Below are 13,227 nucleotides of genomic sequence, written 5' to 3'. Positions count from 1 at the left end.
AGCAATGCAGTGCACTGAACACCAAAAAGAAAAGAAAAAAAAATGTCAAACCCCTCAACTAGAACTGAAATGGATAGATCCAGTTCCAAAAGCTTTGTCAAACTGAGTAAAGTGGTCAAAGCTCAATGGAGATGACTCTTTATATCCGACATTTAGCAAGTGTTCACAGTGATACTTGGAATAAGCATATGAGAGCAAGATCTGGTTAAAGATGGCATACCCTTGCTAGTAGATGCTTACTAAAATCTTGTTACAGTGCCTCTATCAAGGCATAACGAAAATGCTGACTGTGATACTTTTAAGCATATGTAAACGAAGCATGACGAACAGCTCACAGCCGAACAACCTCATGTTTGCCACGAACCTTGGCATAAAAGAACGTATCGTGATGAAACATGAGCACCTGGTCGTAAACCTTAATTTTCTGCCATAGGGCCTATTTTCCATGTATCACTTGAGCCAAGTCGGGTGAAATTTTCCTTGTTTTGCAACGTCAAAGAATATCCAGAAGGTGACATGAGGAGGTAGTCTGTTATTATAATTAAACATTGAAATCATAGGCTTGTAAAATAACCAAGTATGCTCATTTCAAAATAGATAAGGCAGCGATGAAACCGTGATGAAATCAGACACCATGATTTAATATTAAGAAGCACATGGGATAGTTTACGGGAGCAAATGCCAAGATGAATTCTCAGATTGCTAGTTCTTTGATATTAGCATTAGTTTTTATATGTTCAATTACAAAAGAAAAAGCGGTAGTATAGATATTACAAAGGAAAAAGAATATGAGGAAATGATGTAATTTATAGCTCTAGCAGCATCTCCCGACATAATACAAGCAATGTGCTTTTGTTTTTTACAAGGTAGCCATGGCAATGGCAGTGATAACGAGCGCACCTGCAGAAACAACGATGGATGATTTGATGGATTGGCCGGCAGAAGAGCTCTCTGTGTTTGCAGAATCAGAAGAAGAGTTGGCTGTCACATTGCCTACGGTAATTGCCCCTCCAATGTTCTTATTTGCAGCAAGACCAATACGATTTTGTCCCATGTCAAATACCATGTACGCAGAACGAAGTACAGAGTCACCAATCAGATACATGTTTGATCCGATTCCACCAGCACCACCTAAAGGAGCAATACCAAACATACACACCTGAGCATTCTCAGCTGTAGTCCCATCAATGGGAATCACCAATTCAGAGGCGGGCACACTCAAGGTCAAGGGATTGCTGCTGATAGAGCTTGATTGAGACATTTGCAATTGGAAGATGGCAGGGCTTTTGGCAGTAGCACAGTCCACGATAAACACACCTGATTGACGGTCAAGAGCATATTTTCTCTCACCAGCAAAGGCAGCGACAATGTCTGTGGCAACGGATGTAGGCAGATAAGTCAAGGTAGTGCCCGTGTCCAAAATGTAAGCACCAATTTCACGCAATCTCCAGCTTGGGTTGGACCCTGTGTTGGAGTTTTTGACACCTAGACCTTGGCCATAGACCATCCAGTAATAGTACCCGGCATTGCTATCAGTTGATGTGATGCCAGACGAGGATCGTGTTGTCAAACTGGCAACAGGCAAGTAGTTCAGCTCACCAACAAATTTGGACTGATCAATGCCACCAAAAATGATCTCACCAGACCAGTTGGGCTCTGAGATGCTGTTTAGAAAGATGGAAAAAATGGGCTCCTTGATGACTTTCTGAGCAGCCAGATTAAAGACAAAAGGATTGTAGGCGCCTTCGCCTTGAGTATTGGCTTGCGTCAAGGACGGATAGCCGAGACCCAGGATACCGTTGGCTTCTACATTGGTAGTTGATGTGTTGAAGGGCTCTGGCGTGTTTGAGCCAACCCCACCAGCCGAAGGATTAGGCTGCATGATGTCTTCGGTTATGGAAGCTAGACCGAACTGTTGATTTGGGATTGATGCACCGCCAACTGAGACAGTATCAGTCGCGTACGTACCATTGACGCTACCAATACCGTATTGAATACCAAAGGGCTTGCTGAGGGTCTTGAATGTGGATGAATTTGAAGCGTCGAATCTATAGAATGGACAGGAACTGGCAGGGCATTGAGTGGAAGGCACCCACAGGTCAGCGCTGCCAGTGTCCAGAGTCACAGCGAAATGCTGAGATGGAGTTCCGATGCCAACGTCGATGAGGTATTGAGAGCCTTGGTCATTGTACAGAGCAGCATTGAAAGGGTCCCGCTTGCTCAATTTTCGCTTGTTGAGGATTTGATATCGCTTTCTTGCAACTTCCAATGGATTTGACTGACGAGGATTCTTGATGATGGTGGAGCGAAGGATACCCTTCTCGCTGTCTGAAGCCAATGCTTCTTCAGCATGGATGACAGCGACCAGAGCTAGAATTGCAACAGTGATTTTCATTGAGGATAATTGTTGCAACAGAGAAACAAACAAACAAACAGATATATATCTAAAGAAGAGAAGGAATTTTATCATGTTGCTACGATTTTTAGTATACACCGATTGTAGTCCCGAGACAAGATTATCGACACTCTTCCTTTCATGGCCCTTTCAAAAAGACAAGTGATGGAAAAAACGTCATTTCAAGTCGCATACAGGTATTTTAATTTATCCACCGAAGCAGAAGGTCTAAGTGTGAAACACTTGGTTTATTGTTGCTAAATATAAATCATCACCATCATCGTGATAAGCATCATCATTCGGGTTGCAGATGACATGGTTAGTTGCTGAATTGATGACGATGCGGCACTCGCTTCTTGTTGCAATGCATCGCTGGAAGAAGAAGCAGTGGATTTGGCACTCGATACAGGTGTTGTCATGGCATCATTTGCAGTGGCAGTAGTGGCATTGGTCGAGTTACCATTGGCCAGCTTTGCGAACCCCACTCGATTCTCTTTGAGATCGTACACTGTGTAGAGTGATCGCAATGTTGACTCACCCAAAATCCATGTTTCTCCAGATGTCAAGTCCAATCCTACTGGCGATGGTGCAATGCCAAACATGCATGACTTGGAAGTGGCAGCAGTGCGGGCATCATCGAGTGGAATGACGAGGTCAGCAATGGGCACTTGAATCGAGATGGGGCTGGTGGATGCGGTTGCTGGAGAACTGGACACCAAAAAGGACACGCTGCCAGTTTGCTTGGCAGTGGAGCAGCTGACTCGATAGACGCCATTGATGGCATCTAATTGAGTGGTTTTTGCATTTTGCGTGACAGACATGACAACGGATTTAGCAACCGATGGAGGCACATAGGTCAATGTAGTGCCGGTATCCAAGATGTAACCTTGCAATGTCTTGCTATTCTGCTTGTATCCGCCGGATGTCTCAACGCCTTGACCAGGCACAGCCCAGTAAAGATGCGATTCTTGACTATTGGCCTCCCTGCTCGTCATATTAGCCCCCAAATTGGGTGATACCATGTAGGTAGAAACATCATAACTGATCACGGGGGCGTATTGCATTTGACCTGTATACTTGCTGTTGTCCATGCCACCAAGGAGCATCTCTCCAGTGCTGCCATAAGCAGATTGTGAGTTTAAAAAGATGGAAAAGATGGGTTCGCTAATGGCCTTTGCTTGATACAGGCCCATGACAAAATGGCCAGGCTTTTCACCCGTCTTCATGCTTAGATTAGGGTAGCCGAGGCCGAAGATGCCATTGGAGGGTGCGGAGTCTCCATCTTCTGCCATCGATGCCATGAGAATGTTATTGGTGTTGGACACCAACCCCACAGTAAAGTTTGACAGGGCTACACCATCCGCTGAACCCAACGTCAATGTCTCTGCGGCATAAGTGCCCTTTGCAGAGCCGACACCGTAACTGATAGCAAGTTGCTGAGAGAGTGGTTTGAATGATGTTGATTTCTGATTGTTAAATCGAGTATGAGGACACATGGAAGTAGGACATGTTTGGGCAGGTACCCAGCAATCAGCACTAGGTCATGTTTGAGTCTATAAACATCAATCAAGATTCAAGTAGCATCTATATTTTTATATACCTTCCAGTGTCTAGAGTGACATTAAAGAACTGTGGTGGTGTGCCAATGCCAATTTCAATCAGATACTCTTTGCCATTTGCATTGTAAAGCGAAACACTGTTGTTTGCTCTTTTTCTAAGTTTGCTATGGTGACGAGTGGTTGCTATAATGTTCTCTTTTCGCTTAATAGGTAGTCTCAGTAATGTTTGAGCTGAACCAGTCGCTTCTGCTGCTTGCAAGCTCAACACGAGAACGATGGCCGTGTACATGAAATAACTGGCTAGTTTCATAAGGACTGTAATGGGTTGATCAGGGTTCGAAAGGAGAGGAATGGGATAAAGAAGAAGGAAAAGGACAGCCAAGCGAAAAGAATTTACCTATTTCTATATAATTGAATATTAGAATCCAAAGAAAGTGGTAATTTAGGATGGTTTGGATCTGTGGAACGTAGCATTTAATGATGGAGATGCATATGTCCATGATATCAAGTGCAATTTTCTCGGTCTTCTCGGTCAATTATACTTCCAGCGGGTGGACAGCCACTGTACCTAAAGCATCTATTGCACAGCAATCTTGTATTGCGGCAAAAAGGGGAATCATAAAGATCTGCCTGTGTGTGTGTGTGTGTGTAACTTGTAAGTGTAAATTAGCTTTTTATTCTATAAATTAATTGGCATCTGAGCACATGGAATCAAATTAGGAGCATAATACAACATGGCTCTCTTTCTCTACTAGCCACCTTGAGATCTAATGCTTGTAATTAAGCCACACACTGACACTATCAGGTCCAACAAGATCACGGATAGTAGCAACTAGTAACTCCAATTCCACCGCCAGCTGCTCAGAGTTCATTAAATACGTGCTGAAATAGGTATATTCCCGGTCGCCCAAATGTTGATATCGAAGTGCCGGTGATTTGCGCGCCTTATTTGTCAATTCTCTTCTAGCTTTGGTGGGACGTATTACGTAGGGTGGTAACGGTGCTTTGCTTGTGAGTGCATTAGAGCCTAAATGCAGCGTTGTTAAAAAGGAAGCAATCTAAATAAACAGACACATCAGTAGGCCATTCAAGCAGATCATGCCACATGGTATATACCATTGCTTTTCTCTCTTTCCAAGTGTCCTTTACAATCATCATTCGCCATGTATAAGGAATCTTCTCAAACGCAAATTCCATCTCCAGCATCAGACTGAGAATGTTATCCAGAATCTGCAGTATATGAAGGTATTTGTTCTCTGGAAATATGCCACGCAGAGCAGGTTCAAATCGACTTTGCTCTAGTAGCACTCGCTCGCCCTTGATCTGTCTACGGATGGATCCTGCTACTGATTGAAACATCTTTTTGTTGGCTTCCACCACATTCATATCCTCCACATTGTTCTTGAGTAGCAGAGCCAAGAACGATGAATACAGTGCACCGAGCTCAGACAGTGTCGTGGAAATACGATGTCGAAGCACAACCCGACCAGTGCGAGGGAATGGAAATATACTGATAACAAGAGCGGCAAACACGCCTACCAGGACGTCTACCGTTCTCTATTATAACACATGATGAGTCTTTGCAATTACTCGGCATATAAGTAGCCAACTCACCTCCCATGTTATCACAAACACAGAGACTGGATATCCGTTAGGTTTGTAGCTATAAGTATAACCAACAACTAGCGAAAGATACACAAAATTTAGCTTAAATCAAGTTAATAACACTAAATTAAACTTACTAAGTGATATTGTGATCATGGAGAAAAGACCTGTCGCTTTCCAGAATTTGCCATGGATATAAATCATCCACCAGGGCAGATTACAAATAAATGTCAAGATGATCAAGCCAGGCACACTGCCTCTGCTGATCTCCCATATAATCATGGCTTCAATGGCGCCAATAAACGTGCCAATCGTTCGCGTCATGGTGCTGTATATGAGATTCAATGTCAATCGAATGTTTGTAGCATGTTATACAGCAAATCTTACCCAAAAAAGTTACTGCCCACAGAAGGACCCATCCAAATCAAGGCAACGACAACGGCCCATTGCCCGCGCACTTCGTTATACCACATTACCGAGTCCTCTAAAAACCCAGGCAACGATAGAAATGCTACCACGATAGCAGCTCGAAACGAGAAGGCGGCATCCGCTGTGTAGAGGTACTTGACGCAGAACATGTAGACCGAGTAAAAGAAGCGCTGTGTGGATGTGGTGGGATAGGCAACATCAGGGTCGTGGTACTCGAGTGGATCCAGCGTATTCTGACGCCAAGGATTGATGTTCTGAGAGGAGGCTCTTTTTTCTGCAGAATCGTACGGATGCCGTTCGTGATGCTCTGATGGAGAGTGTACTTGGCCGCGATGGGGAGTGTCTAGTCTGTATAACACTTTTTGTGCCTCCAAATCCACAGCAGTTGTAGGACTCGTTGCTGCTGCGGCAGCAATCATAGTAGCTCTTCTCGACATGCTCCGTTGCAGCGATGTTGGGCTGATAGTGTCTGCCATGGTATTGGGTGAGTCAAGTGCACCATCCACAGAGCGTTCTTGAAAGAACCACTTTCTGAGCGAAATATGAGGCATCCAGAATCGGCGTTTGGTTCGGGTCTGATCCAGTTCATATATGAGTGAAGTGAGGGTATATATGTGTTCTGCATACGAATGCAAATTAAACTGAAACGTCAGCAGCAGAAACAGAATGCGTCTAGGCACGCCTGATTTGGTGTACAGTCGCTCTAAGCCTACGAGTCGATGCTGGTGAAATCTTGCCATTGCTTCAAAAAGCGGCACTGAGGGATCATGCAAGCGGTTGTATTCATTCGCTAATGCTTCTTCCGCTGCTTGCTTGGAGCCTACCTTCCATTTATAATACCATTCGTAAAAGAAGGGCCTATCTTGATATCGCGGATCCAAGTTTTGCAACCGACGTAATCGTTTAACCGACTCTTGCACTGCTAATGAGCATGCATCTGTTAATTCCAGATAGGTTGGTTTTACAATGTTCAGAACATCATCGTAATCTTGTCTCCAGTAGCTCATCACTTTCATATGGTCATCCCATCGTACTTTTCTTCGGCGTGGTGATGTCGTATTGTCACTCACGAATGAGGTCGATGATGTATTGGCTGTAGAGGGCGTCTGTGAGACTGAGTAGGTCGATGCATCGTCGTCTGTGGTCACTGCTGCATCATCGTTGGAACTCCCGTCTTCTTCGTCGTCTGTGCCGCCGTAATAGCTGCGAGGCCGAGCGAAAGGCGGTGGCAAATTGGCGTTATCCTGCTGCTGTGCCTCATCGTCTGTAGCCAGAGGATCTTGTTCTTGCTCGCCGCCCTCTTGATTCCTGGAAGTATCCATCATCTCTAGTGGAACAGCTTGAAATAAACTCTTCTCTGCCTTGCGCATGTTTTCTTCCATTGCCCTGCTAAGGCCGAGACCCTGTATAGGTACTCGAAGCTTCTTGATAAGCGAAGTCATCTCACTGACATCAGTCGGCGCAATAGCATTGAATGAGGGCTCTCTCCTCACCATGCGCTTTTTCTGAATAAGGTTTGTAATCAAAGCATCCACGGTCTGATGGATTGTTGCTAGTGATTCGGTCTGATCCAACGACATACTAGGTCTAGGATTGACTCGAATAAACGCATTGACTTGGCGCTGCAGAATACCGTCAAATGACTCGAACACTTTGATGAGATCTTGCACAAACACTCGTGTGCTGTTTTCAGGAAATATTACGAGAAATATAGTGAAGATGAGCATGAATCCGACAAGGGTAGGCACCAGCACTTGAAGCTATCGAGTTGTATGAATTTCATGATCTCCCCTTAAATTATGCTATATACGGGGTTAAACTTACCGTTGTCGTAGCTGTGAATTCTCTATGTGTTACAGCCGAAGTGAGACTAATCACCATGATGGAAGCCGACAGCATGCCACCCACATTGGCTTGCTCCACTTTGACTCGAAACATGCTGAGGAAGAAGCATCCCACTACCAAAAAGCAGGACAAGATAGCACACACCTCAGGCTGAGCCATGGTGGGATCATTAGGATCTCTGACAAGCGATGCCAGATAAGTACCTAATATAGCCCACGATCCAGACATACAGCACATGGCAGTGCCTAGCAGAATGTCTTCAGCTAGAAACCCATACGATTTCGCAGGATGCACAAATTCTACAGCGACAGAAGCCAAGATGCCACCAGTCGATGACACATTTCTGATAGGATCGATCAATAAAAGTGCAAGCGCAATGGTTACTGCAATATTAGCTTTCAAAATCTTGACGCAAATCGGCCATGTCAACGACTGCCATATGCCTTTGATTCGCTGTCGAATGGTTTGTAGTGGAATGAGGTGGCCTGAGGTTGCTGACAGTCGAAATTTCTGGCCCTTTTCCTTTTTCTTGTTGAGCCTCTTGCTTTTCCTGGGCTTCTTCATGGCTGCTGGTGTGGTTGCCGAGAGGCTGTGTGTTTTGAAGGAGAGAGAAGAGAAGGAAAATAATATTCCCTGTTTTGAGAAAAAGTTTCAGTTTCACAATTATCATTGGCATCATCAAACTCTATATCGGGATAGCCGGACATGTCCTTTTTCATTTCATGAAAATATCTCTACCCTTTTACGTCATGTAGGTTGCTAGGGGAGAGCTACTTTCCTTGACACTTGCTGATCCATTGGACAACGCAAGACCATCGTCCTCATCTAGGCCTTTCATGAGGATGTCTACAAGCATGTTGACTTGGTTCATTGTGAGCCTTTAGAGTGGCTGAATGTTTGAACCACGGAGCTGAACAAGGGATATTTCAGATGTGCACATTTAGCGCAATGTAGATCGTAACTATATATACTGTAAAACATTCAAAAAAGTAGGCAAACTAAAGAGTTGAGCACCGTACAAGATGAAGAGACCACCAGTGAAGCCGGCATTGGGGAGAGGGTTTGGAGGAGGTGCTAAGCCCATCCACCAAGAGCATAACGCATCTAATCTAACGTTTGGTAACATTGACCTATAAGAGGGTTTTACTATAGCGAAGCGAAGGTGCAAAACCATAATACGCAAGCAGCAAATGCGGGTTTTCATTCCATTGTTAATAAGATTACCAGCAACATAGCGCATCAAATTTTGCATGAATCAGCTTCACCAAAATCAATATGCCTCCTTTTCGAATTAGAAGTTGCACAGGCTGCAGAGCTGCCCTTCCAGAAGACTTTAGCTACTAAAGATGTGATTTATGCAGTGTAAATAAAAGCCATAAAGCAAAACATAACCAAATTGGATAGTTTTCAAGCCTTCATATCTTTACATGCAGGCCTTTATGAGTCACCAGAATAACGCCAAACAATTGTACTTGAATAGTAGTAATTTCCTGACACCTTTGCTCAACTTTTTGGGACCAAAAAAAAACATGGTCAAAAATCGACCAAAAACCATGAGGTACCCCTCATTCTTTTCATCGAAAATCAAACGATCGCGTTTTTGACTCCAAAAATGAAGACTTTTACTATGGTATGTATTGGATCAAAATGTTTCTCTCGACCCAAAGCAATCTCTGAAACCACTTTTGTAAGGCTTTTATATGCAACATATGGTTATTCTCGCTGAAAACCTCATTTCATATTTTATTGAATTGCTCGATAATTTAAGTCAAAACACTTATTGCAGTTAGCGCCATTAGAAGCGCCTTGGAAAGTACTTCAAGAATGTATTAGGAAGCGTAGGGTGATCATCACAGTTTATATAGTCGGATATCGCAAAATACATTTTTTTTTTTTTTTTAAATTGTGTTTATTGATTGAGCCGCGTACACTAAGAGTAATAGGTCAGAGTGAAGAGGCGGGTGCAATTGAGAAATGAAAAAAATATAAATATAAATGGAAACTAAACTAAACTAACAAAAGGAACTATCTAACTATCTAAATTACAAGAGGGAATGGATTTGATCTTCATCCACTGTCTGTCGGACAGTGGAGTGGATATGTACCAGAATCGCCTCAGGGACAAAGATAGTGCCGTCAAAAACAAAGCGCATATGGGCTAGCCATATTTGAGACAGGGTGATGAGTAGGATTCTGTATGGATGGATGCCTTTGACTTGGGAGTACCAGATATCTGAAAAGTCCAGGGACAGAAGAGCCTCTTTGATGTCAGTGATGGACGTGGTGGGCCATAGGAACTCAAAAATGACGCCTTGCCATACCTTTTCTTTGGATGGACAGTCAAAGAGCAGGTGGCTGGCAGTTTCATTGGGAGACAAGCAGACAGGACAATTGTGGGACTCGAAAAATGCAGGCATCATGTAGTGTAATCTGCTTCTAGAAGGGATACAGCCTGCGATGAATCGGTATATCACATTACGTTGAATGTAGGTAAGAGACAGGGACCAAAAGAATTTCCAATTAGCAGCAGAGACATTTTGCAAGACCAAGGGCTGTTCCACCGACGACAGTACAGACAGACGAAATGTTTTGGCGGAAGCCTGAGCGTTTCTAAGAGATTGGCCATCGTGCAGACAAAATTGATCCACCAGCGGCGCAAAAGAGACTCCAGGATCTACTACAGGGGCTGGATTACACACTGGGAGGAAGTAGGGCTGGAATTTAAGAGTGCCAGATGCGAGGCCTCTGAACACTGTTGAAGGAGCTCTCTTCCACCTGAGGAGGGAAGGGTCACGAGTGTCTCTCCAATGTACAAAGTTAAGCCGGGCATCGTACTGAAATACATCAGAAACCATCATCTCTTTGACTTTAAGAGGAACAACCAGTGAGGAGGATGGAGGAACATAGAAAGCCGCCTGTAATGGAAGAGCCATGGCAGTTGCAGAATTGATCGGTGCCGCATCAAACAACTTAGGAAGATAGTCAACTGTACGATATAACATATCGACAGTTCCCGTGAGCAAAATACATTAAAGAAGTCGAAAAAAGGCAAGATCTGTCCAATCTTGAACAAAAAAAAAAAAAAAAAATGCTGCGTTTGAATCGAATTTGGCGGCGGCGGCATTGTTGCTAGCTGACCTAAATGCCTTTCTGTTGATGACAATGATGATTGCGATGCTGATTAAATGGGGATCATGGAATTAAAAGGATAATTGAATAGCCTGAATAACTCCTCTGGGGCGCTTTGCCTCATAAAGATGTCTTTTTGCAATGACAATATCTCTAAAAGTCGCTGTATATTTTACACAAGTCCTGTATTTACGCATGGCCAGCTCTGTGTCGTCATCTTATCAAGAGCATCAACAGCAGCGAATGATATGACAATTCTATTATCAGAAAATGATGATTGTAATCTATAAATGCTGCGTAAAACCTGAATTTTCTTTCGCATTGTCCCAATAATAGGCTTTGTTTGATATCAGTGTAAGCAAAAAAAAAAAAATGCTGAGGGAGATACCTACTCTCCTCCTCCTCCTGGCTTTGATATAACCTTTCTTTTACTAACTATTAATTGGTTGTGTAAAATCTACTTGATATAGCAAAATTTTATTACATCTGATTTAAAATGTTTTTGGCGAGAGCCCACAGGGCGACGTCGACATCGAGCGTAGTGAGATAGATCGGCTAGTCTCATTATATACGATATATGTATTCATAAACACGTGTCTATCAAAGATCACCTCCACAAAAGATCATTTGCAAAACAATTTATAAAATCAAGGCTCTATTAAAAAAATATAGACTACCTAAAAAGCGTATTTCTGTCAGTCCACATGGATAAACCATGATTAGCAGGACTAACCAACGAGCAGATCGAAATACATTTGACCCCAAACCCCAGACTCCAACCCTCTGAATCTCCAACTAATCCAACTTGATGACTTGATCCCTAGATCTCCACTTATACCAACCAATACATACACAAGCTTCGTTCAAGGGGACTTACGAGTTACATTGGTGATGCTCATGGACTTGGAAACTTATCAGCGAACCGAAACTCCCAACACTCCATACCTGCTTCTTGGGATAGCAGTGACGCAGTTCTAAGAGACCATGCCTTGGCCGTGGCAGAGTGTACACTCAGCTTCCAGTTCTTTGTACAATGTAGCACTAACCTGGTTGATTACCTGAGGTGTTCATCTTGTACTATATTGTTTGGTATGCAATGAGGGATAGTTCTTTCTAGCTGGGTAAAAAAAAAACGACCTCAGACCCAGTAAAAGAAGGATTGTCAAATCCTAATTCTTCTTCTGGTGGAGCTATGGTTATAGACATCTACCTCAAAGATGAGGTATTGAAGTGCAATGGTGTGCCAAAACGTATGATGCAGGAATAGGAGAAAGACGCTAAAAAGTGGATCATATCAATATCTTACCAAGGTAACCTCTACGATAAAGAAGAGTGAGCTAATCTCAGAGAAAAATCCCAAGAATTAACCCGTAAGTTAATCAGGCAGACAAGGCGTGGCCAAAAGAGACCAAACAACCCAGGTAAAGTTGACGGGGAGCTCAACTTGTTCAGGTTAAGAAAATGCTTATCTGGCAACACCACCAAAAGGCATTGTGGAATTTCGACTCGATTTGGCAAATCCCTCGTCTATTTTGCCAGATTTAACAATGTACTACATATCAATTGTATCCTACTGTTCTAAACTTTCCGATTCTGTTTTCCAAGACAAATCTAACCATGCTACTTTGACCAACATTTCTATTGAATTTGGTGTACAATCTTGAAAAAACCAAAATACGGTTCAAGGCCAGAAAGTCCACCTTTTACATAACAAAGTCTCTCAAAACTAGTTTAGGCTGGTGCAGGAAACTTTTTTCGTCATTTTGGTATTATAAACATTATAAAAGAAAATGCTGTTTTTGAGGGCAAAAACACCATTGATTGACTTTTCAGGATTTGGCCTTACTATCCCTCGTCCAAAATCGATGGATTTCATCAATTTTTCACAGCCCTAAAAAAATTGAGATAGAGTGTTAAACTGTGAATATTCGTCGAAAGAAATGCTTTGGTGCATCGCTGACGGTCTTTAACGGCCTGCAACTCAAGAAATCAGTGACTTATAATAGCTAAATTTTGCTGTATTTTGCCTCTTTTAATACTACGGAATGCGATGAGAAGCTTACTTGAGTATGCCAATAATGTGCTCTTGTTTATTAATGCAATCTCTTGCTATCTAAATCAATGATTTATTGATTCGACTGTGTGGTACCTGAATTACGGATATATTCCACAGTGATCTGCATTAGTACCTTGAAACTGTCATCAACTGTTGGTTGCCTGAATTAAGTGCTGGTGAATACGTCCTCTCTACATCAAGAGCTTTCC

General features: G+C 43.0%; 4 protein-coding genes across 4 annotated transcripts; all 4 read right to left on the bottom strand.

Moving 5' to 3' along the window:
• Positions 1–859: 859 nt before the first annotated feature.
• ATC70_003197 (uncharacterized protein) lies at positions 860–2,395 on the bottom strand (the record flags this gene model as incomplete). The annotated part of the gene is made up of 1 exon (XM_064822562.1): positions 860–2,395. One exon carries the CDS (start codon positions 2,393–2,395, stop codon positions 860–862), a length of 1,536 nt encoding a protein of 511 aa, XP_064679162.1.
• A 257-nt stretch (positions 2,396–2,652) lies between these two features.
• ATC70_003196 (uncharacterized protein) lies at positions 2,653–4,264 on the bottom strand (the record flags this gene model as incomplete). Its single annotated transcript, XM_064822561.1, has 2 exons — positions 2,653–3,931; positions 3,996–4,264. 2 exons carry the CDS (start codon positions 4,262–4,264, stop codon positions 2,653–2,655), a joined length of 1,548 nt encoding a protein of 515 aa, XP_064679161.1.
• A 457-nt stretch (positions 4,265–4,721) lies between these two features.
• On the bottom strand, positions 4,722–8,397 carry APS3 (Sigma-adaptin 3A; the record flags this gene model as incomplete). Its single annotated transcript, XM_064822560.1, has 6 exons — positions 4,722–5,012; positions 5,071–5,511; positions 5,569–5,636; positions 5,697–5,887; positions 5,947–7,748; positions 7,813–8,397. 6 exons carry the CDS (start codon positions 8,395–8,397, stop codon positions 4,722–4,724), a joined length of 3,378 nt encoding a protein of 1,125 aa, XP_064679160.1.
• A 1,478-nt stretch (positions 8,398–9,875) lies between these two features.
• ATC70_003194 (uncharacterized protein) lies at positions 9,876–10,835 on the bottom strand (the record flags this gene model as incomplete). The annotated part of the gene is made up of 1 exon (XM_064822559.1): positions 9,876–10,835. One exon carries the CDS (start codon positions 10,833–10,835, stop codon positions 9,876–9,878), a length of 960 nt encoding a protein of 319 aa, XP_064679159.1.
• Positions 10,836–13,227: the final 2,392 nt, after the last annotated feature.

This window comes from Mucor velutinosus, assembly GCF_035048745.1.
Source record: "Mucor velutinosus strain NIH1002 chromosome Unknown tig00000165, whole genome shotgun sequence".
NCBI lineage: Eukaryota > Fungi > Mucoromycota > Mucoromycetes > Mucorales > Mucoraceae > Mucor > Mucor velutinosus.
The sequence above is the reverse complement of the archived record's forward strand: the minus strand, read 5'-3'. Positions and strand labels throughout refer to the sequence as shown.